This window comes from Kryptolebias marmoratus, linkage group LG20, assembly GCF_001649575.2.
Source record: "Kryptolebias marmoratus isolate JLee-2015 linkage group LG20, ASM164957v2, whole genome shotgun sequence".
Taxonomy (NCBI): domain Eukaryota; kingdom Metazoa; phylum Chordata; class Actinopteri; order Cyprinodontiformes; family Rivulidae; genus Kryptolebias; species Kryptolebias marmoratus.
In genome coordinates, this window is record NC_051449.1 from 4,171,033 (window position 1) to 4,197,782 (window position 26,750).

General features: G+C 41.1%; 1 protein-coding gene across 1 annotated transcript in view; it reads left to right on the forward strand.

The window, feature by feature from the left end:
* st6galnac3 (ST6 (alpha-N-acetyl-neuraminyl-2,3-beta-galactosyl-1,3)-N-acetylgalactosaminide alpha-2,6-sialyltransferase 3) overlaps positions 1-26,750 on the forward strand; it is a 74,179-nt gene that overhangs the window by 7,089 nt on the left and 40,340 nt on the right. The window contains exon 2 of the mRNA XM_017411117.3: positions 20,069-20,263. Coding sequence (XP_017266606.1) covers positions 20,069-20,263 — 195 coding nt within the window. The remainder of the gene's footprint in view (positions 1-20,068; positions 20,264-26,750) is intronic.

Below are 26,750 nucleotides of genomic sequence, written 5' to 3' on the forward strand. Positions count from 1 at the left end.
CTGCAGAAATCTGTTATCCACTCTTTCATTCAAACCAGGTGTGTCAAAGCAGAGAAAGCACCTAAAACAGTCAGGATGGTAGCCCTCCGGGACCAGGACTGGACACCACTGAGTCAAACCATTAATGCTGATAATAAAAACAAAGAAGACAAGAATAACTGCTGTCTTAATTAGTCCATTATCTTAAAATAACCAAGCCAGTTTTATCTTGTTATCTCAAGAACACAATCTTTGTTTCCTTGATAAGATGTTATCTAAAGAAAACCAACTTTTATCCCTTTAAAGTGATGATTAGATTGTTTGTTTCACCATTCAGTGTTGGAGACGATCTGTAACAACGGAGCTGATCAGCAGTGGATGTTCTTTATGTGTTGTTTTCTTTTTTTTAGTAAATTTTTTAGACTGTCCTGATTTCTGATGAAGCACTCCTTTTTAACATAGTTAAACATTTAGCACTTGAAATAGCTGACACAAGTTTTAATTTCTTGAGGATTTAGGATTTCTTCAGTTCTACTGTTCTGTCTTTAATTATCTTGCAGCACTTAAGGCTCATAAACACATTTTTTTTATTATCAGTTATTTCTGGACACTTTGACTCGGTTGGGTTCGTTGCCGTTGCTGGATTACATTCGTAATGACGCTTTCGGCACGTTGTGCATTTGGTTTTTGGCCGAATTGCCCATTGGCTCGGCTCCGAGTCCAGCTGGGACGGATCGGCGGTGGTTGTGGTTCTGGTAAGACGTTCTGCTCTCCGTGAACCCGTGAGAGCTTTAGAAGTGCAGCCAAACGTCAGGAAAAGGAACCGAGGGGCTGCTTGAAGTTTGAGAGCGAGGGGGGAGATAATTGAAGAAATGCTTCAAAGCTGCTAAAATGCTAAAAAAACCCAACATTGAGTCGTTTTAACAGCAGCTTGTTTCAGAATCCTTATTTAGATCTTTAATTATTGTGTGAACGCTGACTCAGCTTTCACACTTTTATTTTCCTGTTTTTTATTTATTTTATTTTTTGCAGTCTGACTACTTCTGCAGATTTTCTGCTAGCTAGCCTTTTGCCACATTTAGCTAGCAGCTACTTTCGGCTGTTTTGTTACTTTTAGCTAGCCTTATGCTGTTTTTATCTTCTAGGCCTTAGATACTTTTAGGCAGCATTTTGCTACTTCTAGCTTTTGGTTAGCCTTATGCTACTTTTAGCTTCTAGCTGGCCTTTTGCCACATTTAGCTAGTAACTTTACTTTAAGCTTTTTGCTTTTTTGTTACTTTTAGCCAGCTTTGTGCTGCTTTTAGCTTCTAGCTAGCCCATAGATACTTTTAGGCAGCATTTTGCTTCTTCTAGCTTTTGGCTAGCCTTATGCTACTTTTAGCTTCTAGCTGGTCTTTTGCCACATTTAGCTAGCAATTTGCTACATTTTGCTTTTTTGTTACTTTTAGCTAGCCTTGTACTGTTTTCAGCTTCTAACCCTTAGATACTTTTAGGCAGCATTTTGCTATGTATAGCTTTTAGCTACTGTTCTGCTAGTTTTAGCTTCTACCTAGCTTTTTGCCACATTTAGCTAGCCTTTCACTACTTTTAGCTGTTAGCTACAGTTTTTCTACATTTAGCTTTAAGCTTACCTTTTGCTTCCTTTAGCTAGTGTTTCGATACTTTTAGTTTTACCTGCTTAGTTTCAGCTTCTAAAGCGAGTTTTAGAGAAGTCATTGAGCGTTCAGCATCTCTCTACATTCTGTTTTTACTTCTTTTTTTTTTAGCTTTTGCAGTTTAGCTGTTTTTTTTTCTCTGCTAAATTGAAGGATCCAGACCGAAGTGAGTGAAGCTGCGTTTGCTGCAGATTGGATCCATGTGAAGAGTTTCAGCCCCTGATCTCAGAGCCGCGGGGCTGTAATCCAGCGCACCGTCCATCATCGGCGAGGAGGCGAGATCAGCTCTGAGTAACGCCCGATTTTATGCAGCTTGGCTCTCACTTCGCCCTTGAATCGAGTCTCTGAGTAAGCAGAAAATCCCTGTAATTGAATTAGTGTTGTCCAACCGCGCGCCCTGCGCCACGCCCGCTTTTTAGCTAAATTTATTACCCCGACACGTTGCGATTCATTTCAAACCCGCCGGAGGCTCGTAGCGAACACGGGTCGGATGTCTCTGATTGGGTTTGTCTCGTTGAAGGCTGCGCTGGAAAGTCGATGCGCTCGCCGGGGGTTGGTCTGGTGATGCTATAGGTCCTTTTTTTTTCTTTTTCCTCCTGAAGTTCTTGACCCAGTCAAGCTAATAAAAGGCTGCAGTGCCTCTGTTATTATCTCTGGGCGCCAGCGCTGATTGCCTCTGCCATCCGAGGAGGTCGACGGGCAGAAGGAAAGCCTGGCGGTTAAACGAGAGAATTAAATAAAGACATAAAGACCAGTCCAATTTTTTTTTGATGAAATGTAATCCTCTGTGCTCGTCTGTGCCCTCAAACCTTCAGCTGTTGTGGTAATTTGGTGGGAAGCGTTTCAAAGTGCCATCAGCTTACAGAGCCTCGTGGTTTAGGATGTTTCTGAATTCTGTATTTTTTTATTTATCTGCCCAACAACTGCAGCTGCATGCTGCTTTTTGTGTCGACGTGACTCAGCCCTCTCACAGGTTGAATGCCGCCACTCTCCCACTCTTGGCTTTTTATTCTTATTTTGCAGAAAACAAAAAACTCCACAAAGCAGGACAGGATGGCCTTTTAGTTCACCTGGCTGCTCACCGCTGATCCACTTTAGCTCCGTCCGTGACGCTGATGGAGAAACTTCCCAACCCGAGGATTAATAAAAACACAAAAAGCTGAGCTGTCGGATCATTTCAGTGCCTCCATTGTTCCACTAATCTGGAGGCAGGTGACTCAGGCTTTTCTTCTCCTTGTGAAAAACTCAAATGAAAAACATTTCTTAACATATTCATCATGTTATGTTGGTTCTAACGACATTAAATCCCTCCTAAATTCATCTTTTCTTCTGCTTGGGGCTCATTTTGTTAAAACTTAATGGGTTTTTCAAGATTCTCGTTGCCATCAGGGACTTTCAGTTTCACTTAAATAACACTTAGATTAACTCTGATGAGAGATAAAGAACCAAACCTGCATTATTAATATTAAATAACTGCAGTGAACTGAACCGTCTGTTTATTACACCTCTTAGCAATTATACAGAAAGCTAAAAATGTCCTCAAATGTCACTAGTAGTTTTCTTAAATTCTTATATAAAGTTGTTTCATGTTGATTAATCACGCAAATAATGCAGATTTTAAGCTTTATCCTGAAAAAGATGTTGACAGATGAAGTCTTGCTGGACTTTCTGTATGTTTGAAGAAGTCGTTTCACCTGCAGATGGAGATTATAGCGAGTTTTACACCTGAGATGTGAGTCAAAGTGGAGCTTGAAGTTCTCTTAATTTAATGAAGTTTATTTATTAAGGGTGCTGCCAACACATGCATAGTGGAAGAAAGAGGTTATAATAAAAAATGCAGTCCTGAATGTAAATATGGTGCTTAAAGATGCTTTAAATATTCATAACTTAGGTGTTAGAAAGCAAATTGTGTTTTTATTTACTTCCAGTGGTGGAAAATAACAGGACTGTAGGAGTGAGAAGTGGTTTTAACAGATCATTTATATAATCTGAGGTCAGTTTGTTTCATCACCTGCATGTGTTTAAAGCCGGACAGGTTTTTGTTCTTCAGATCTCACTCTAGAGGGAGCTCCCTGCTTGGAAGCAGAACCCACTGAAGAGCACATCTGAGAGGAAAATAAAGACGATCTAAACATGATCTTTTCCAAAAGATTCACTTTAAGGCTTGGAAATGTCTCTTCAAAAGCCCTCAGATTTAAAAAAAAGAATTTTTTTTCTTGGTTTATTTTATTTATACCTTTTTTATTTGCTAAACAATGAAATTGTTTATTTTTTGTTGACAGATTTCAGCTGAGTTGTGACGTTTAACCTTCAAACCAAACTGCACTCGGCTCCTCTACTCTTTATTTTTATTTTATTTTTACAAAATGAATGCATTTTTAGCAAAAACACGAATCACCCGATGCAGATTTCTTTCTTCTAAATCGCATCAGGATACAATTGGGAAGATTTTGCAGACTTCAAAGTTTGTTCGAATCACAAAAATAACCCACATCAACAGCACGGACTGTCGGGCAAGAACACAAACGGGTTCACCTTCGGAGTCTGCCCCATTCAAGATGGCTGCCACAGCTAAGCCACCTAAACAGACACAAAAATGGCTTCAACTCAGCTAGTTTTGCAGATATTGAGATAAAACTTGGCATGGTAGTAGCTGAGAGTCATCCACAGCACATAGTCCGAGCGCTAACAGATCAGGAGAGTTCTGTTTTCAAAACCTTTAACTACTGGAGTCAAAGATATATGCCTGTTAGCAAAATATCTCATGAGCCAGTGGATGAATCTTGAATTGGAGTCACCACAGCTAATCAGCTTTAGCCAAAACAAAAATGGCTCCAACTCGGCCAGATTTACAGACGATGAGCTAAAACTTGGCGTGGTAGTAGCTGAGAGTCATCCCCGGCACGTTCTCTGAGCGCTAACAGAACCTCACATGAGGCGGTGCGTGACACCATCTACAAGGTTTGACCGAGCCGCAGCTGAGAGGATCTCAGTCTGAAACTCAGCGGCGGGCCACATGCATTCCTCCGAGGAAACCCAGGACTCCATTTATTCTTTAAATTGCTTCATTATTTTGCTATCTGCTTTTAAACAGACGGTGTACAGGAACGCCTCGGATCAGTCGGGTGGTTGTAGTGGGAGTGCAGCTTTTCCTTGGACTCACTGGCATCAGAATAATTGGTTCAATAATTAACAGTTAGTCTGTTTTTAGTTCTGGTTGAATAAATTCTGTTATTTTTAAATCAGGGTTTCTGTAGGCTATTAAATCATCTCAATTTTAGGCCTTAAAAAGCCTGAAATTTGTCAAGATTTTCCTTTTTTTTTGGTCTTAAAATGCTTTTAGTTGAGTCATAAATGTGTTTGTTTGTTCTTTCATTGCTTCTGGACGTTTTTACCTTCTTTGTGAAAGAGGGGAAGTGTGGCACAGTGGTGCAGTGGTTAGGGCTGTTGCCTCCCAGCAAGAAGGTTGCAGGTTCACTTCCCAAGCTGGGGCTTTTCTGGGTGGAGTTTACATGTTCTCCCTGCGCTCACCTGGCTTTACTCTGGGTGCTCTGGTTTCCTGCAGACCAAAAACCTGCAGGTTAGGTTCGATGGTAAATCTAGTTGAGAGGATGAATGGTTGTTTGTCTCAATGTGTCCCTGTGATGGACTGGAGTCCTGTCCAGGGTGTCTCCTGCCTCTCAGTGACGTCTGGAGACAAACACCAGCTTCCTGTGACCCAGAAAGGTGAAGCAGGTAAAGAAAATGGATCCAAATATTCTGCTCCTGAAACAGTTTTTTTTTTAAAGGAAGACAGTCAAAATCGTTCCTTTGAAAGGAGTTTTACAGCGACTCGTTATCTTTTGCAACTCATGTAGGTCTTAAATTTGATTGAGGCTGCTGTGGCTCAGTGGTCAGTGCTGCAGTCTTATAATCCTGAGGTTGCAGGTTTGAGTCCAGGTTGCAACAAGAAGGGCATCTGGCGTCAAACAATCGCCAAATCGTTCGTGCGAGTTTGCTCGCTGTGGCGACCCCTGAAGAAGGGAGCAGCTGAAAGAACTTAAATCTGAATCTTTAAAAAGTCTTAAATTTACCAGACTGAAACCCTGGAAGTAAAATCCAGATTAAAGGGCTGCAGTATCTGTAAAAGTCTGCGCAGTTTTGTGGCGAAAGCATCTTTTAAAAAGTAAAGTACGTGAAGACAAATCAAATAAGTTTTTCCAAGGTTTCTGAGCTGCCGTCCTCTGAGAGCTGAACTCGGAACAGAGCAAATCCAGTTTATTGCTGAGTCACTTTAAAATTCAATCTGCTCCCCTTTCGATTTTCTTTTTTTTTGTTTTGTTTTGTTTAGTTTTTTCTCCCCGGCAGCCTTGAGGGAAGGTTTTCTTGTCAGACACATTTCTTTAACAAATAACACCTTTAAGAAAATCTGTGCTTTACTCCAGCGGAGAGGGAAAGTGTTTGTTCCTGCTCCTTGTGAATAATGCAGCTGCTCTGTGTGTCCAATCCTTCCCGTCTCAGATGTCTGTCGACTTGGTGCTTTTGATAGATCTGCTCAGATTTCTCCGAGCGGGAGTCATGCTGTGTGTAATCACTATCGGTGAGATGAGCCTCTATTATGAACTTACGGAGGGATTTTATTGAGTTTCACAGAAAATATCAGTTGCTAAATGTCAGTAATCCTGCTCTGACATTTGGCAAATTGAAATGGATTTTCTCCGATCAATGTTTTTTTTATTTTTTTTTCTGCAACAGCCAGATTTCCGTCCCCTCCGCCCGACTGACAGAGTACTTATAGTTCTGCTGTTCTCCACAGAGAAGGCGACGCTGCAAACGCAGATCTGCTCTCTAGCTGTGATTGTGGCCTGAAGTCGGAGCATCTGTGGCGGACGGAGAGCAGCTGATGTTTTATCGTACAGTAGTTTTGTCCTTGGCCGGCAGTGCGGTGCCGCCTGCCCGACGGCCATCTGCAGCCATAAGAAGCAGGCCCACGGAGCGAGGAGATCGCAGAAGGACGGAGCTAAAAGGGCTTTTGTTCGAAGTGAACAGCTGAGGTCATTTTCTCTTATTGCCTGAACGCTTGGAGACTCAAAGGGACGATTAGTCTCTGCAGCAGTCTCTGTCTTCAGGCCAAATTTGGTCCATTTGTATTGCTCTTTTCAAGCACAAGTGAAACCCAAATGTGCTGTGCAGAGCAAAAACAAGACATCAGCGTAGAGACAGAGTAAAGGATTAAAGCGTTTCTTGTAGGAATGCATATCACCCGCCGCCTGGAGGGACAGATTTTTAAACTACAGTCGTCTTATTCTGAAACAGGATGGACTTTTACTCGTTTCTGAAGTTTGTGTTTGCTGCCACCACGTCAAATTCAGCTCTGGAAAACTGCAAAGATGCAGTCATTTTTGTCTTAGCTGTGGCGGCCATCTTATACCGCGTTGACTCCGAAAGTTATGGATGCAGAGCTAATGACGTCTGAGAATCATATTCAATTCTTTCCACTGCTTCATGAGATATTTTGCTAACGCTGCAAGCAAACACAGATTAAATGCACATAAAGACAAAGTAGCGAATAAAACCAAATGGCTGCGTTACACAAATTAAACTCAAGCTGCTCTGAGTTTTGAGCCATTTTTCTGCACAGGGAGCTACTTTAGGGACGCGAAACCAGGAAAAATGTGATTCCATCAACTATTATATTTAGAGAAATGTCTAAGAATTTAAATTCTAGGCATATATATATATATAATAAATACCTTTTGAGAGATAATTTGAGATAAAGAAACACTTGAGTTAAGACTTTGGAGTGGTAAAACAATGCTCACAGGAGAGCTGGAAGTTGGAAATCAAATAAATCTCTCTCTTATTGAAATGAACTTTTATTGTGTTTTGTGGCAATGATTTGTTTTTGTAAAGAAACAGGAAGTGACCTGAGCGCCTGTTGATCCTGTCTGCGTGGCCTAAACTCACCGTGTTTCACGTCTTTTTAATAAATCGAACCGATTGGACCGTTTTGTGAGTAAAATGTTCCACTTGGTTTAAGTTGGACAGTTTAAAAAAAAACAGATTAGGTTTATTTGACAGTCTGATCAGGCTTGGTTTATAGTTTTAAACCTTGGAATTATTTGTGAAAATCATTTTAAAGACTTCAGATCCTAATAAATCGAAGTATGGGTTCCTTTGAGTTGTAACGGAGGGTTTTATTCAGGGAGTAAAGGTTGTTTTATCTGCGCTGTGGACGACAGTCAGACTAACTTAAACTTCTTACAGAAAGTTTTCTTTCACGGCGAGACTCGTTTCTGCTCCACAGATCCGTCTGATTCTCAGCTCCTCAAAGAGCCCCGAGAGAAGCGTCCTCCTCGTTTCTTTTTTTTTCCTGCTTTCTCAGCGTCGGCCTACGCAGCCGAGCACGGAGCATCCCCGCACCGTCTCTCTCTGAACATATGGAGCTGTGCTTTTATTTTTTATTTTTTCATTTTTCTGCTCGCCCTGAAAGTCTCCTGGTTCCAGAAGGGGAAGTGAATATTGTAGAGTGTTTAATCCTCCGCACTAGTGGGGATTATTTTTCCATTTGATATCAGATATGCATTAGTCTAATTGGGTTGCAGAAACACACCCACATATTTGAAGCGTTTCTGTGTTTCTTTCCATAATGAAGGTAAATCCTAAGAACCGTCATGGACTGACGTCTTCATGAAACCAGAAACTCTTCCTCTTCAGGTCCAGATTAAGACTCTCCTTTATGCTGTTTGTTATAATGATCCAGTTTCATGCCAGCAGGACAGATTAGTGTTCATTTGACCTGGATTGAAGGATTTGTTTCTCATATGTCCTGACTGAAAAGTGTGATACAGCAGAAAGAACCGCATCAGGACATCGTGCTCCGCTAATATCAGGACAGATGATGATTTTTTTGCACAGCAGGAACATCTGGACCGCAGTTATAAAACACACGCAACAGAGGCTTTTAAAATTACTTTTCTTTTTTTTTTTTGCTTTAATGACTGGAAATGATGTACGAACAGGAATGAACGCGCCTCAAACAGTTTGTTAAATGATTTTATATAAAGGTAAATGTTTCAAAAAGCAAAATTTGCAATCAGAGGCACAAATGAAACGACTCTAAACCGTTTTATAAAGAATAGAGAACCTGAATTTCTTGCTTCAGGTGCTTCAGCAGATCTGTGATGTGTAAAACGCCTGGGACGCCTCAGCTGAGGTCGAATGTGGCGATGAGCCTCAGCGTGATGTCTGTGTGAGGTGACTGCCCCCTCTGCTGGGCCGGCCCGGGATCAACAGGCTTCAGAACCGTCGCCCTCCACCTCCTCGTCACTTTTCCCCCTCTGATAATGGTCTCTGTCAGGCCTGTTCAACTTCAGCTGCAAAAAAATAAATAATACCGGGGCTCTGAGGACCACGGGCAGTAATCTGTAAAACTTTTTCATCAAGGACAGCGAGGAGACGGTCCCTCGCCGCTCCAGCCTCAGAAAGAGGCTGCTTTTGTTTGGATAATATCCAAACTACTGGCGGGGACGTAATCATAGCTCTCATGTTCGGAGCAAAAGGGGAAGATGGCCACTTGAGTCTGGTGAATAGATGTGAGCAGCCCCAGTACTTTACCTCTCCATTCTTCCAATTCTTCTGGAAAACTTGCAGAAAAGAGAGACGTAATTTGACTCATAGTGTCTCCTCGCGTTGTAATCTTTAAATACGAGGGCTTTAGCTGCACCGTAAACACCGGTTTCCTGCTTTCAGCCGCAGCTCCTGTGCAGCCTTGGAAGGTACGGAAATCGATTTTAGTGTTTTCCAAGTCTGGATAAGTAAGAGGAAATGAAAACAGAGTTTAAAAAACCATCAGAGGTTCAGATTTTATTCTCTATTTATTTTATAAAACATCAAATTCAAATTTTTCAAAAAGTTTCAGACAAGAAGAACGCATAGTTTTGTTTATAACAGATCATTTTTGGTTCATTTGGTTCAGTATTTTTGTTTTTGAGTTGTTGACTGAGAGCCTTTAGACCACGCTTGGGCAACATATGGCTTGAGGGCCAGAAGTGGCCCTTGGACGATATCCAACCGGCCCCTGATGTCTTAAAATGTTGGAAGAAACAGCATTTTATAGATGAAACTTTTTAAACTTATGAATTTAAAATAAAGTAGGCTGAAACATTATCTTTGCTGCTTGTTTGTGGCGTCAATAATATACCCTGAAGTTATTGTTTTTTTAAAGCTAATAATTGTTTTATCATAAATGTCAGAGATGAAGGCATATATTAGTGCAGGTCAGTCGTTTTTTCTGTTGTTGAATTTTTAGTTTAAATCCTTTTTTCAGGACTGATATTCATTATAAAATCAGGCTCCCTCTTCTTCAGCTTCATGTCTTATAATGTATGCAAATGTATTTTTTTCTTTTTCTGATTGAAAATCAGCTATATGAGGAATATGTTGTCATTGTGAAAGAGATCTTCTCATCTCTGCTCCCTACAGAAGCTTTTCATAGATGGTACTTTAGAACCAGACCTTGATTGCGACGACCTTGACATCGTCGGCTTAATGTAATTCTGCTTTGCATTCACATCACTGGCCTTAATTTGCCGCAGCCTTAATTTTTAAGGAAAATGTGTTGCAGGTGTGAAAGGCAGAAATGAACTCTGTTTCATGCCAGAACCCTGAATGCAGCTCTGTGATGTTCCGCCTCCCAGAAGGTCTTGAGATGGGAGCGCGAGAGCCTTCAGGTGACGGTAATTATCTTAAAGCAGCGTGGATGTCGGCACCCTGGATGGTTTCGGTTTTAAGTAGGAAAGCCTGTGGAGGTCTGCGGGGGTTTTAGTTTGCTGCTTCTTACAAAGCTCATGCACCGGAAGTCCCTGCAGAGGACAGCGAGGACAGCTGAGAAGATCGTTGGTGCTCCTCTTTCCAGCATCGGGGACTTTTACACAACCTGCTGCATCCGCAACGCAACCGGCACTGGGGATGATCACACACACCCCTCACACACACTCTTTACCCTCTTTCCGAAGCATTCAGGCCTTCATAACCTGACTGCTCAAGTGCCTCATCCATGAACTTGTCGATGCAGCTGGTCACTGACGACGTGTCCTCCTCCAAGTTGGCGGTGTCGCTGCAGATCGCAGCTTCCCTTTGCACCTGCTTCAGAACTGGTTTCCATCTCCTGACGAGCGGTCTGCATGCTGGGATCAGCAAAACAGAGGTGTAATCTGAGCACCCGAGGCGCATCCAGCGTGTTGGATGCAAAGGTCACATGCGGGTGAAATTTAGGGAGCGCTGGCTTGAGGTTTGCATGATTAAAAAAACCTCCAGCAACAACAAACAGTCCGTCAGAGTGTGTGTCTTACGGTTCACTAACAGCCCCAGCTCACGCAGCGCTCCCTTAGCATCAGCGTTGGGTGGAATATAAACACCGATGACGCACACAGAGGTGAATGAAAAGGTCTGCAGCTAAGAGCCACAAACTCCACCAGCGATGAGCAGAACGTTCTGCGTTGATGTAAGCACAGCGCTAGTGATCAACAACAAACGAGGCCTCGCATTACATCTGCCACGTCATTGCCTCACTTTGCGTATCGTTTTTCAAAATAAAAGCGCTATGAACCCTGTTGCTTCAAGAGTTGTAGTAGATGGTTTGGTAGCAGTTTTCATCAGCAGTGGTTGAAATGGAGCCGTCAAATAAGAGAAAAACCTCTCATATCTGGGATGTACATATTTGTAACATATTATTATTTAAACCCAACACAACCACTGATGGTCAAGGATTAGATTGACTACAAATCATTTTAATAATTAAAACATGACAATTAAATATGGTTTAATTGATTCTCCTGTTACTAAACATGAGTTTGATGAAAACTTTGTGACAGTATTGCATTTACAAATTTTTGAAAGTATGACCCAACTGAGTGACAAAGCTGTTACAGTTTCACCAGCAGGTGTCACTAGTGAGCGATGAATGAAGCATCGAGTAATGAACCTTTTTGCAAAGCAAAGTGTTGGAAAGCTTCGTTGCTTCATGAGGCTTCATTTGCCCATTACTACACACCACTGTGAGGTTTTGGGGGTTTTCTTGCATCTGTCTTGTTTCATTTCGAGGTTTTTGTTAGTGATCTTTGTTGGCCTCATTTTGGTTCTGTTTCTGTTTCCTGTGTTCTTGCATCTTCCATTTACCCTTAGTCATCACTTGGTTTTCTGCCACGCCCAATGATTATCACTCACCTGTGCCCACTTACCCATAATCCTCTGTGCTTAAAACCCGGTCATTTACTCCACTTCTCTGCTGGTTCATTGTTCAGCTCTGTGTGCTCCTGGTCCTGTCCTGGTTGTCCTGTTCCTACCTGAGTTCTTGGATTTAGTCTTTGTTTTGCGTTGCCGCCTCGACAGCCCTTTGTTTTGTTTATCTTTTAGTTGAATAAATTAGTTTCTTTTATATTATGAGTCTGCGCTCTGGGTTCATCGATCCCGATAACCACGAGTTTTCCCACACGGAGCCGAGTTTCTGCCGGCTTGAAGCGAGGCTAGTGATGGCGGCAAAACGCTGAATTCTCGCCGTTTACCTCGTTATCGTCCACCTTCACCTTTTGGTGGCGTACGATAATATTGTTTCCCATTTAGCAAAAATCCAAATACAATCTTAAGCATTCATATTGATATTCACTGCAGGTATTTCTTTGTAATGTGCATCAAATGGGCAATAAATCTCCGTATTGGAGCGTTATCAACAATAGACTCAGTTCACTTGTGTGATGGATGAAAACTCAAAGCAAATTAGCAGTTTATTTCCTCATGCATATTGCGCAATCAAAGTTTCACCTCCATTAGGCTCTATCTGAGCATGAAGCGAGCACAATTCCCCCTCAAAGAATAATCCTCCAGCTCAGTAAACAACAGGACCAACACTGTATCTAAGAAGTTAATAGTGATGGGTATTGGAATAATGAGAGGTTGGACCTGAAGGAAAAACAGCTCATGAAAAAACATATCTGGCTGCTGGTTTCTAGTGTCTCCTGGGCAGAGGGTGAAAGAAGAAAGAAATAAAATAAAAAAAAAAAATTAGCAATTCAAAACGATGTTCACTGGCACCTGAATCTTGCCACCACGCTTCAGCAGGCTGTTAAAATCCAATTTCAATTAATTTAAAAAAAATATATTTTGAGCCTCTCGTTCTTTCACTTTAAGACTTCAGGTTTCTCTCCGAGGAAATAAGACAGAGAGAAAAAAAAAAAGATCCAGCGAGATTGGAAAAGCTGCCGTAGATGCATGACTTCATTTGTATATTTCCTGAAAAGCGTCTTGCTTCAAAAGCCATCCAAGATAAACTAACGTTGTTACCCGGAGGAGGAAGAGTCTGAGTCTTTGCTGCCAGCAGGATGGTTAGATTCAAGCGTGTTTTTAAATTTCACCCACTGTCACAGGAATACAGGGTGGGCCGTTTCTATGGATACACCTTAATAAAATGGGAATGGTTGGTGATATTAACTTCCTGTTTGTGCCACATTAGTATATGGGAGGGGGAAAAGATGGGAGGTGACCATGGTGGCCATTTTGGATCCAACAGCGAGTTATTTACAAGTTTCTCACCACTTATAAAATGTGTTCAAAGTGCTGGATTGTTGATGCATCCCTCTTCTACCACTCTTCACACACTGATAGGAACACCACAGTAGAAAAGCCAGCACAGGCTTCCAGTATCCGTAGTTTCAGGTGCTGCACATCTCGTATCTTCACAGCAGAGACAACTGCCTTCAGATGACCCCAAAGATAAAAGTCTAAGGGGGTCAGATCGGGAGACCTTGGGGGGCCGTTCAACTGGCCCTAGACGACCAATCTACTTTCCAGGAAGTGGGAGAAGAGGGTTGCATTGACAATCCAACACTTTGAACACATTTTATAAGGGCTGAGAAACTTGTAAATAACTCATGAAAGAATAAAGTTATGTTAAAACCAAGCACACCGTTGTTTTTCTTGTGAAATTCCCAATAAGTCTGATGTGTCACATGAGCCTCTTCCCATTGAATAAACAGAAGTTGGATCCAAAATGGCCACCATGGTCACCATCTATCTTGAAAAGTTCCCCCCCTCCCATATACTAATGTGCCACAAACAGGAAGTTAATATCACCAACCATTTCCATTTCATTAAGGTGTCAAACTGTGAAACAGTGAAGTGACACTGTTGTTTATAATTATCACCCACCGCCCTGTGTGGTAGTAGCTGAGACTGACCCCCAACCTGCAGTCGTCTCTGTCTGTTAGCAAAATATCTCATGAACCACTTGATGGATTTTAATGAAACTTTCAGGAAATAATCATTTGATGTACCTCTACAGCATCTCGCAAAATTTCTTCTTATTAATAAATATGATGGTATAGAAAGGTCACGATCTTAGTCAATAACTAGCACATAAGGTGGTCCTTCCAAGTTTGCTAACTTAAATCTGTAAACGATTTATTTATCCTGATTAATATCACTGACATAAAATAAATCTTGAGTTCAGTTTACTGTAATATTTCCATCTCTGGGGCTCTCTCCATTGAAACTGAGCTGCAGTGATTTAAACATAATCTTTATAAAACTTTTATTTGCTAAGCTAAGTTAGCGTTTAGAAAAGTTGCTGCGTTTTGAATCAATGCATAGATCCGGCAGGCAGCGTAAGGCTAAGGATTTTTCAGAGGATGGTGAAATTTTCAGAAGTTTGTTATGTGGAAAAGTGTCTCAATTAGTTTGAGCTTATTTAAGGATTAGAAGGATAAAATGCCTCCGAGAAGCAACAAGGCTCTCAGAGAGGGAAGAGGATAAAGCAGACGACTCCACTTTGGCCTGAAACGAATTAATGCTGTTCATTCATTCAGAAGAATGCTGAACAGTGACACACATACTGAACATTTAACGTACACACAACTTTAGATACACTCTGCTGTGTTTTGGATTTGTAATGATGTGTCGGCTGATGCCGTAAACATCAAAAACACGCCTTTAAATTTGAATTAAAGAATTTAAAACCCCTCCAAGTTGCTGAAAACCGTAAGAAATGATGGTTTATGTTTGCGTAATTTTAATTAATTATTTCAATTTAAGGTTTAATTGGTTTAAAAGAAAATTAAACTTTGGGATTCCTTGAAGAAATGCATATCACCCTCCTGTCACGCCAGGGTCTGACGGGAGGGAAAGAGAGACGTGATGCGTTTGAATCCCCTGGAAAAAGCTAAACTCCCAGCGTGTTAGATTAAAATGCTAAAAAAATACCCTTTTTTATTCACATGAGATTAAACTTGTGACATAAAGTATAGAGTCAATATATTGCCGTACCCTGGTGGTGGCCATCTTGAATTGGGTTGACTCCAAAAGTTAATCAGTTGTAGAAGCCAATGATTAATTTTTTTTAAAATCCGTCCGATGGTTCTTGAGATACTTTGGTGGCAGGCAGACACATGAACACACCTACACACACACAGGCAAAAACATTATCGCCCGCCTGTGGAAGTAATTAGGGGTGGTTTAAAACTTGTGCACAGCTCTGTATAAAGCAGCGTTAAATGGTTGAACTCAAGTAGAAATCTTCTATTTTTCCCTATTCTTGAGTAAATCCTTTCCATTATGAAGCCAAATTGCTACTTTTTGACTTCTGTCCAATTCAGCCAGATTGTTGCCACAAATAACTTCCTGCTAGTTTTTTTTCTCTTGGGTGACCTGGTCAGATCGACCTGCCGCAGGACAGATTGGAGGAAAATGATGGCTTTCTTGTGTCCCGGGTCCCCGCGATCCCACGCAGGCTGAGAACTGAGATCAATAGTCCATCAGCGTTGAGGTTTTAGCTCCTTCAGAAATGGCCCCTGGAAGCTTTCAGTTGCGGTGCATTAAATAAAACGTCTCTGGCCTACCACCGTAAATAGCCCTGCAGTTAATGGCCGTGACTGTCGGATCTGATGGTGGCAAACAAGGTCAGCGCGGTTGCATATGGAGTCATATTCCTCAAGCAAAATGTTTTAACGTTAACCAGAAGCTTTAGCGTTCAAACGTTATAGCTTTCTGCTGCCTCTGCGATGATGTAAAGTCCCACTCTCCTGCCCCTCTTCGACTCAGAGTCTCTCTGCCGCTCTGTCTCACGGTTCAGCAGCTCGACTTAAAATCACCGTGATGGATGAACGGACGAGGAGAGCAGTTTGGAGTCTCTCGCCCAGCTGAGGTTCGGCGCCTTCGGAACGCCCACGCCGGTTCCTCCCATCACCTCCAGACTTTGACACATCATTTCCCCTGTGATTTGTGGCCACAGGTTGAGGTAATTTTCTGACCTCGTGACAACGGATGGATGTTTCAGCCCTGCAGACTGAGCTGAGGGTTGTTTCTATTTTCCCTCTTCTTGAAGAATCTTTCAGCTTTTTAAGGAATTGGTTTCATGCTCCATGATGGAGGTTTGATGACAGACTATTACAGCCCCCTTTTCCAGAAAATTGCCTTTTGTTTTTGTTTTTTTTGTAATAAAATAGGGCACTTTTATTGTGCTTGTAGAAAATGTTATTGTGTAAAATCACAGAGGCAGAGAGAAAGGAAAATCTCCCTTTGTGGTGCTCCGTAGAAGATTAAAGATCAGATGTGTTTGTGATCAAAGATAGCCGTGAAGCGATGGGTGATGCAACGTACGGCTGGTAACATGTGATACGCTTTTCAAAACTCCAAATGGTCACCGTCTTTTCAACCTCACCCCCGCTGCACCACAACTGTTTGATCTCGTCTTCATGATGCGAAGCCTCCGCTGCCTTTTTCGGGACGTTTGATATTTGAGTTCAGCGCTTGCAGCCTCTCTGGCAGTAGGGGAGGAGGGTGGGAGGTGGGGGGGTTCACCATCACCACACGCCACATCCAGTCTTATCACCATCAAATAGCTTCAAAGAGTTTGCAAAACACCAACTTCCTAAAAATCCAGAGGTTTTTCCTCTGGTGTTGTCTGTTAGATTAGCAGCATAAAAGGCTCTGTTAAAATCCATCATCGCCCTCAGGCTCCAATACTTCTTTTTCACCAAAACCATTGATCTTCACTTCTGCTCTGCCGATAGTTTCTCCTCTGTGAGACCTTTCCTCCTCCATCCTTTATCCATTATTCATCACTCCGAGCCCTTTCTCTCTCTCTCTCTCTCTCTCTCTCTCTCTCTCTCTCTCTCTCTCTCTCTCTCTCTCTCTGCCGGGCCATAACACCCATTACCTTCAGATTCTGCGGTGGATGAAACAGTGCTGCCCCAGCTGTTGCTTTATTTGTAGAGAGGCAGGTAATGCAGAGTGAACAAAGTCCCTTAATCCTCAAACAAAACAAATCGACAGCCTTTCTAGCAGTAGTTTGAGTCGGTTTACAGGTACCTGTAGATGCTGCTGTCCCAGTGGCTGCTTACAGTTTGCAATAACAAGAAAAATATTTTGGGGTTTTTCCACTGGAGAGGTTGGCTGGGGCTAGTTCTGGTTCTTAAAAATCTTTAAAAATCAACTCAAAGCCACATCGTTACGTCCCATTAAAGGTCTCTATTTCCAGTAAATCATTAAAGCAATTCAACCTTCATTTGAACGAACTGCGTCAATTATGAGTCTTTGTGTTTTAGTCATTTTTTAACTTTATATTATGTAATTTTAAATTGAACAGGATGATTGTAGAACTTGAGGAAAACTTGGCTTCCTGAGGGATTTTTTGGGTCACATATTGGACCAAAATGTGTTATTCAGCTGGGCAGGCTCCATCTTTAGGTTTAAAATGTGCTTCAGCCTTTCAGCCAAAGCCAACCTAGAACTTTTAGTTCCCAGAACTTAATAAGTAAACTTTTCCAGCCCTGGGTCTGCTGAAATCAACATCTTAGGGACAAGATGAATTAGGTGAATTGAGTCCACTGAAAACTGCTCTGAAACAATCAGGGAATATACTTTTATTACCTTAGGATGCCATCCATAAAAAGGTATTTTTTCAACCTTGTGTTCACACAGATATGGTGTTTTAGGAGAAAACGGGTTACAGAGACCCTTGTGTTTTCTTGTAGAAAGCCCAAACCCGACCTTTTTAGTGTCATAACCCCACCTCTAATCCAACCTACGACCCGAATGCATCTTTTTAATTTCTTTTGTTTATGTTTCCCAGTCAGCGTTTGAGCTTTATGCGCCTCGTTTCCTCTTTTAGGTGTGTTTCAGTGTCGGATACAGGCCGCCACAATGCTTTGGGTTGTTTTGATAATTCCACGGGGATGAAGACATTTCTCTAAACGATGGCGTCTTGACGAGGATAGTTTTAGAAACGTGTGGACAAGGACAAATCTTTTGCTGTCACTAAAGCTCTCTTGTGCGTATGAGTTTCCAGTCTAGAACCAGGAGTGCGTGGACGCTCTTTAGGTCACATTTATTTGGGTTTTATTCTTAGATTGCCAAAAAAAGCCATAAGCTAACTGTATGAAAAGAAGAGAATGGGAGAATTTAAATCTGTGTGGTTGGTTTTGTTGTTATTCTGGTCACCAGAGTTATTCTCTGTATGTATCTTTGGAGATAAATGAATAGTTTGTCTTACATTTTAGTTTGAAAGAAGTTATTTCTTCATTGGTTCTTGATGCTCAATCAGTTTTAAAAAGAAGCTGAGCTGGTCCTTTCAAACCACTGCATCGCATAAGAGGTGAAATGGTGTGTTTCAATGAGCAGAGATTAAGTGTTAATCCTTTTTAATCTCTGCAAATTGATTGTATTCTGGTGGAGAGATCTTAACATCTTCGATGCATCTTAAGTGAAGAGAAGATGTTGCTGTGAATCATTAGTCCTGAATCTAAAATGTAATGATTAGATTTAACTTTCTTCAGAGTCGCTCTGCTGCTTTGAACCTATCCTCCCTCAACAGGAGGCCTCGCTTCTCCCCCATCTGATAATATTAAAGAGACTCCAGTAAAATGCACTTTCATGAACCCACATTTGTCCCAAATGAGTTTTTTTCTTAAAAGACGCTTCAAATATTTGCATCTTTAGATCGTGAAGCACATCCACAACCTTAAGACCAAGACATAATTTTCTTTTTATAAAGATTTCTTTTTCTCTGGGCTCTAATGTTGTTTTATATGAAAGTGGGCAGAAAAAGGGGGGCTGATGTGCAGCAAAGGGTCACAAGGTGGGCTTCAAACTTGAGGCTGGCAGAGACAAGGGCCTGTTTTAGAAAAATCCAGTTAACATGGGACATTTAAAACTGAAACGGAAACTTCTGTAGACAGTAAAATGGAAATCTTTAAAATTTGAGACTGATGCTTTTATTCTACAGGGAGGGCCATTTATATGGATACACCTTAATAAAATGGGAATGATTGGTGATATTTACTTCCTGTTTGGGGCACATCAGTATATGGGAGGGGATCCAAAAGTCGGCCATTTTGGATCCAACTTTTGTTTTTTCAATGGGAAGTGGGTCATGTGACACATCAGACTTATTGGGGATTTTACAAGAAAAACAACGGTGTGCTTGGTTTTAACGTAACTTTATTCTTTCACGAGTTATTTACAAGTTTCTCACCACTTATAAAATGTGTTCAAAGTGTTGGATTGTCAATGCAACCCATGGTCACCACCCATCTCGAAAAGTTTCCCCCCTCCCATATACTAAAGTGCCACAAACAGGAAGTTAATATCACCAACCATTCCCATCTTATTAAGGTGTAGCCATATAAATGGCCCACCCTGTAGTTGGAAATTAAACTATTTTCACCTATAAAAACATTTTAATCAACATCCAAGTAGTTTTTTTTCCCTCTTATTGTCATCTTGTTTCCTACAAGCATCAGTTGAGGAATTTAAAGCTGTAGTTTGTAACTTTCAGTCATCGTTAAAGAGCCAAGCCAAGACAGATTGGACCTAAGGAAACTGGTAAATTTCTGTCATGCAGTAAAGATGTCCTAATCTCTGTACACGGAGCACCTAATGAACCAGTCGAGTGGCCTCAAAAAAACCTAAAATTTGACCAAAAGTACTGCTGTTTGATTGTTTAATTGAAAATACACGAGTTAAACTGAAGCAAATACAAATGAATAATTCATGAAATTCCAAATTAGACTGCAACTGCTCTTGGTTTGTTTCTCGAAGATGTTTCACCTCTCATCCATGCTTCAGTTCTGATCATGTGTTGGGAGTCCAAGACACTATGATGACTTCTACAAAATCTAAAAAAAATATGGCTGACGAACGATGCACTTCTTCAGCTGGATGGATGGTCTGTGCATTATGTATAATGTTCAGATTTCTTATAGGATGGAACATGAAGAAGTGATCTTGTTTATAGTTTCGTGGTGCCCTGAAAGTTGCAGAAAGATTTATTGATTCTTTGTTCTTCCTCCAGCTTTTCCAGAACCACAGTTCAGGCTGATTCTGTGTTTGATCGAGTCAATAAATCAACAGAAACATGAACCTCAGCTTCAAACTGTTGCTTGATGATCTCTTTGTCTCCACAGAGGAAGCCGCTGATCGCCACCAGCCTGGTCGTGGCCGTGTCTCTCTTCGTGGTCGTGGTCAACTACTCGGAGAAGCCGTACTTCCTCCTGCAGCCTGTGTTCGGGGAGACGTTCAGCAGCCACTGGATGTTCTCCAAGCAGCCCTACAAGGCCTTCAAGCCTCACCTGGGCTACGTCAGCATCCCCAAACAGGAGGTGAGCGTCAAACACGTCTCAGCAGACTTACGCTGTCAGCATGATTCTATTTTGAGTAAAATACATTCAAACAGAGCATACTTTAGGGCGGTGGTCTCCAATCCTGGTCCTTGAGGGCTCTATCCTGCAGGTTTTCCTTGTTTCTCTGCTCCAACACACCTGATTCAGTGGTTAAATCACCTCTTCATGTTCTGCAGAAGCCTGTTAATCACCCACTGATTCAAATCAGGTGTGTTGGAGCAGAGAAACAAGTAAAACCTGCAGGATGGTGGTCCTCCAGGACCAGGATTGGAGACCACTGCCTTAATATATGGTCTGTTTTAACGTTTTCAACTCAAAATACATTCTACTCAGATCCATTCCTCATTTGTATTCTCTGATTTTATAAAAACATAAATCGTAACACCCAAGATGCTGAACTCAAGGCTTCCAACAAACCTGCATCCAGGTTTTATTTACGGCCTTTTGGCAAAATAAACATAAAAGTGACTTGAATTTGTGACAACAGCAGTTATGGGGAGTGTGACCTGTTTGCTGAACATATTTTCATTAAACTTGCCTGCAGGATTTCTTTTTTTTCTTCAAATGTTTGTCCGGAACTTATTTAAATTTATAATTACCTGCAACATTTTACCTAAAGTTATAAAAGAAACGTAGTCACACACTTGGAGCACCAAGGCAAAAATTACCACAAAGTGACTAAAGGCTGAGTGATGTTTACGCTGAGGTGTGATTATTGAAGCTTCGGCTTTCATGTGTCAAACATTAACAGGATTTTGTCGGCTTTGAAAAAGGTTTTTTTTCTTTTCTCATATCTTATTTTGGAAAATTTCCATTTTGAAGATGAAAGCAAAAACATCTCATGATTCACAGCAGACCTTTTTTTTCTTCTTACATTTGTTAAAAAGGTGTCATTTCTTGCATCATAACCAAATAACTTCTTTTTTAATTCATTTATTTTTTAATAGGACATTTTTATTCTGCAAGCATCTTAAAACATTAACCTGTCATCACATCTCAGCTCTTTCTCTAATACTCTGTAATGGGTTTTATGTGGCGGATCTAAAACATCTGTTTGATGGTTTTTGTGTGAATATTTTTTATTTTTTTTGAAAACCAAACCACCTTTATGTGATGCTTCTGCCTTCAAACAGCTCTGCAAATAAGACATTTTATGGTCATTTAAATATCAAAGCTTTCTAAACATGGAAGGATGTGTTTTGATTGTGTGTTTGGTAGGTTTTGAGCAGACACAGATAAATTTGTTGGTACCCTGCCACGATAATATTAAAAAAATGAACTTATTCGACCAGTTTTGTCTCAACAGCCCCAGAAACTTTGGGGCTTGTCAGCACACATCTTGGTGAATTTCTGCCTGGCTTTTTTTGTGTTTTTCTGTGAACACTGGAACCCTCCTGGGTCCGTGTATCCCGTTATGATTCAAACTGTGACAGATGATCAGAAAGTGACGTACCTTGACCTTAAAGTTGAACGGTTTCGGGTGGTCATAAAACATAAAAACGCTATGTTGTCTGATCTGCTTGAGGTCGCATTTCCTCTTGCGTCCACGTCCTGAGAGGTTGGTTGCTGCCCCGTGAAGCTTATACATTTTAAAAATATTGGCAGCTGTGGTCGGAGGAACATGACGCTGCTTGGAGATGGCCTTTATCTATGATCTTGTGTCTGAGCTCCTCCGACAGCTCTCACCTTTACCTTCTCTGCTCTACGTTCATTGAGGTGCACACGATACCAAACTACCGACTAAAACAGACTAAAAGCTTGGAGACACGTGTGATTCTAATTAGTTTGAAACATGGCTATAATGCAAGATTAATGTTCTCTTTAAGGGTACCAACAAATCTGTCCGTACTGTTTTAGCATATCTTTGTAAAATAAACAACAAATCATTTCTTTACATTTTTTTTACCGTATAATATACTAAAGACATGCAGATCTATATTAGAGAATTACGTTTAACAGTCACTTTTCATGGGAAATGAAGCGTTGTTTCGGGTACCAACACATTTATCTGTGTCTGTAAGTAAATCCTTCATTTTGCAGGCAGAGATGCGTGCAGCTGAAGGTGATGGCTCTTAGTTTGGAGATGCCTTAAATTCAGAAGGCTGATATTGACAGATTAATTCTCGGCGTCGTCCTTTTGCCTCTGGAGACTTTCATGCACACAACAAGGGCTCAGAGGCAATCATGCGTTACGCCAATCCCTCCGTCTGCACCTCTGCCTTCAACGAGCCGGCTTAAATCACCGCCCTCTCTGTGGAGATTTATGCAAGTCAATGGGAAAGACACGCAGCTCCTGCAGAACAGCACCCTTTTTTTGTTTCAGGCTCTTTGTTCTTTATGGCAAACCAGAAAAGATTGACTCGAACCCGAGTGTGCTGCATGTTCGTAACATTTTCCATGAAAGGATGGGAAGAACTGTGGCGATGCGGTGCCATCGAGGTGATGCTGGTGTGATGGTGTGTGAGCTTTCAGCCTCGTCGAGATGCTTGTGTGTTTCTCCTGATCTTGGCTGATCCACGGTGAGGTGTCTGCACACCTCTCCTGAACAAGTGCGATGCATAAACCTGCAGCTCTGGAAGCTGCTTGTGTTGTTTTTGTCCTGCTTTGATTGAGTCTGCCTTTAAGTGTGATATATTGTTCTTCTCTGCTTTGAGGAAAAAATATAAATCATTAGTCTCGCAGCACTTTCCGTTCACGCCTCTGGTTCTTCAGCCACGCCGAGCGGGAACTCATCACTTTTATTTGGAGATGGAAAATTTGCATTCCGGCACTTTTAAAGAAGACATTATGAACGAGATGCAAGAAAGTCCTTTTGGTTTTAGGTTGAAATAAAACGAATAAAAACTGTATTTGATTCTGGACTGTGCTGCACCAACCTTTAATTCTTGCCCGCCAGCGAATGCAAAGAGGGAATAATTTGCCTCTTGTCTCTGCGTGTGTTTGTTTGTCTGCAGCGTTAGCAAAATATCTCACGAACCACTAGACAGATTTTAATGAAAGCAATGATTGGCTGAACGTCTACAACTCATCAACATTTGGGGTCAACCCAATACAAGATGGCTGCCACGACTAGACAACCTCAGCAAACACAGAAATGTCTTTAACTCAGTCAGTTTTACAGACATTAAACCTGGCGTGGTAGTAGCTAAGAGTCACTAACAACACGTCCTCTGAGCTCTAACGCATCTAACGACAGTTTTGGCATGAAATGCAGTGGGCTACACTCTTTTAAAGAATACCAGGCCTTTAATTTCTTATTAAATAATCACGTTTAAAGCATTTTAATGAACATCAAGATTAAGTTCACACCCCAGTGCTCTAATTCAGTGATGGTCGTGTCTCGGGCTTTAAGCCTGCTGTTTTAAAAATAACCCACTTTATTTTGAACACACTCATGCATTCGGATCAGGGGCTTTTTTCTATTTGTCAGAGAATTACTGGGATTATAAAAGTGCACTCAGGTTGTGATTACTGCACGCCACTCTGAAGCAGTTCGGTCTTTAACCGTGGAACAGACGAATCACGTCGTTACAGTAAGCTACACTCCACCACCAGCTAAATCCTATTTGTTACGGGAGGACGAGATGTTTAAACACTTATTTATATGATAATGCAGGTGGTAAATGCCTTGCTCAGAGGCTCCTCAGCTGCAGCCAGCCAGCACTCCCTGCAGAAATCAGCCAATCTGTGTGTGCTGAAAGGCGTGATGGAGTTATGAGCCGGGCAGAGGCGAGCGTGCGATGATGGATGAGCTGCTGACAGCTCAAGGCGGCCGGGTTGTGTGTCTCAGCCTCTCAACGACAGGAGAACGACCAGCCCAGGTGTTGGGATCATTTCATAACCCCTGATTGCTTCCATATATGAGAGGGAAAACGTCACAGCGGGAGAAATGCTCCGCCGGAGTTATTTACAGAAGAAATATGCCCCACGAGGAGGAAAATCAGCACTTTTTGTTTGCCTTTTTCTTTCCTTCTAAGAAGTTAATCTTGTGTAAACACGCTGATGAGTGCAGATAAGCCGAGCGTTGGATTATTTAGTGGGATTTTGTTTGCAGAGTAAAACTTTTTTTAATATTTGTTCGAGGAAAGAATCTCACATTTTCCTCCTGAAAGGCAATGAAAGTGCTTTTTGTCCTCAAGTCAGTGACATTGCACTAATTCTCCATTAAACAAATAACAATCGAAGCTTAGTCACGACACAACAACAGTTTTCATTGGTAAGTTTGTCATGCATTATTTCATTTAAGTACATTTAATCTTATCAAAACAAAACAAAGCCTTTTAGCTTCAATTAAGAAATGTTCTGATTTATGTACGACTTCCTGCCTCTGATGGAAGCTGAAAGCTTAAGATTCATTATAAATCCATTTCCTTTTGTGAGGGAAAAATATTAAAATATACACTATGATTAATGACAGCAATTCTTTGCTTTTCTTCTCCGAATGGCTGCGGATGAAACCTCATATTCAGGCCTCGTATTTTAATAAAAGTGTTTTAATCTGAGTTAGCTCTGGGCAACGGGACATCAATCTTAGAAAATGAAAAACTTATAGCCCTGTAAATTCCCAGTCAACACTTAGATAAAAAATAATTACCAAAAGCATTTTTTATATCCTTATCATAAAACTACCTTGCCAAAACCTCCCTTTAATTAAAGGTCCAGCATAACTTGAAGAAATGCGTATTGCTTGCCCGTTTCATGCCGGAGTTTTAAACGAAGACAGAGTTGTAGCCGTTTTGGTCAAACTCTAAAAATGTTGTGCATTAGCTCATGTTCAGATTGAGTCTCAGCGTTAAATTCTAGCTCAATATCTGTAACACGGACGGGTTTTAGTGAAACTTTAAGGGAAATAAATCATTAAATTGTTGAATCTTTGTCTTTGGAGTCAAAAAAATTCAAGATGGCTGCCAGGAAAGGCTCCAACTCTGTGAATTTTACAAATATGGAGCTTGAAATCTGGTGGGGTTGTAGCCGCGACATCTTTGGTTAAAACCTCAGCATTAACTGAATTAACTCTGTCTGTCAGCAAAATATCTCATGAGCTACTGCCAAATTCTCAGGAAGTAATCACTAAAGTTATTAACTTTAGGAGCCAATCCAACCCAACATTACCCATAAATGGCTTTAATAGGGGTGTCCAATCCTGGTCCTCAGGGCCACCATCCTGCAGGTTTTACTTGTTCCTCTGCTCCAACACACCTGATCTGAATCAATGGGTGATTAACAGGCTTCTGCTGAACATGAAGAGGTGATTTAACCATGAATCAGGTGTGTTGGAGCAGAGAAACAAGGAAAACCTGCAGGATAGTGGCCCTCAAGGACCAGGATTGGACACTTCTGGGCTATAACTTAATAACTGTAATATTACAAAAGTCTGTGCATCCCATCAATAAGAAGGATTGATCAAAATGGCTACAAATCTCATTAAAAATCTTGCAGTCCTTCAATGCTAAGCTGTTAACTGAGTCTTCCATTTAAATGGACGTTTGATCAGCTGCTTTGTGTTCTGTTTAAATGATGGTTGTATGTTTTATGGTGATCGTGACGAAGGCCAAATGCCGCCGCGTGTCGTTCTCCAACTTCTCCTGAGTCCGACTCACATTCCTCCACAAGCTCATTATCATTTCCCTCTAATTACCCAGCAGCAGCCGTCCCTTTGTGTGCCGGGGTCGGGCCGTGTTTAAGACGTACGCCCCTCACCAACTTCTCTTTTTTTGCACTTTCAGCTTTTCGAGTGATGGAAAATGTTCAGGCATTGTTCTAAAGCTGTAAGAGCAGGAGATAAGGCACTGCGGCGTTTCACAACGTGATAAATTTAGGTTCTCCGGGGTCCCTGTTCTAATTAACTGTCTTTCCTGAGGCTGTATTTTATGAACTGTTGCACGGCCGCGTTGAAGCTGCACTGATAGAAACTAAAGGAAGTGTTGGATTGCTCGTTCTTTAATTAGAACGGTAAACTTTAGACTCTGAATCCACTCAGAAACTTTGCTTCTGGCAGACTTGGTTTATAAGTAAAAATTTTTATGACTTGTCAGAATCCTTAAATGTGTTTTAGCATACGAAACAACTAAACACAAAATGCTAAAAACGTGGATTTACAGAGGAATATGTTATTTTTTTAGTAACACGGTTTAATCCTAAAACATAATTAGGATTTGTCATACCTTACTAAACACCTGAGGTTGCTTTTTAATTCATCTTTTTCTTTTTATCTTATTCATTTTGTAATTAGCTTTAACGTAGTTTATGGATTTAATGTTAAACTCAACTTCTTACACGACAAACGTGTTTATTTTGACTTGTCCTAAATGATTAAAGACTCCTGTGAGATCAGGGACTCTTGAACTGAGTCTTGAGTTAATTTAATGTCTGACTTTATTTACTTGTCTTAACCCAACAAGTTTTAATCTAAAGTTAAATTAAAAGCCTAGAATTACTGCCTATCGCCCTCCACCTTTCATTTTAC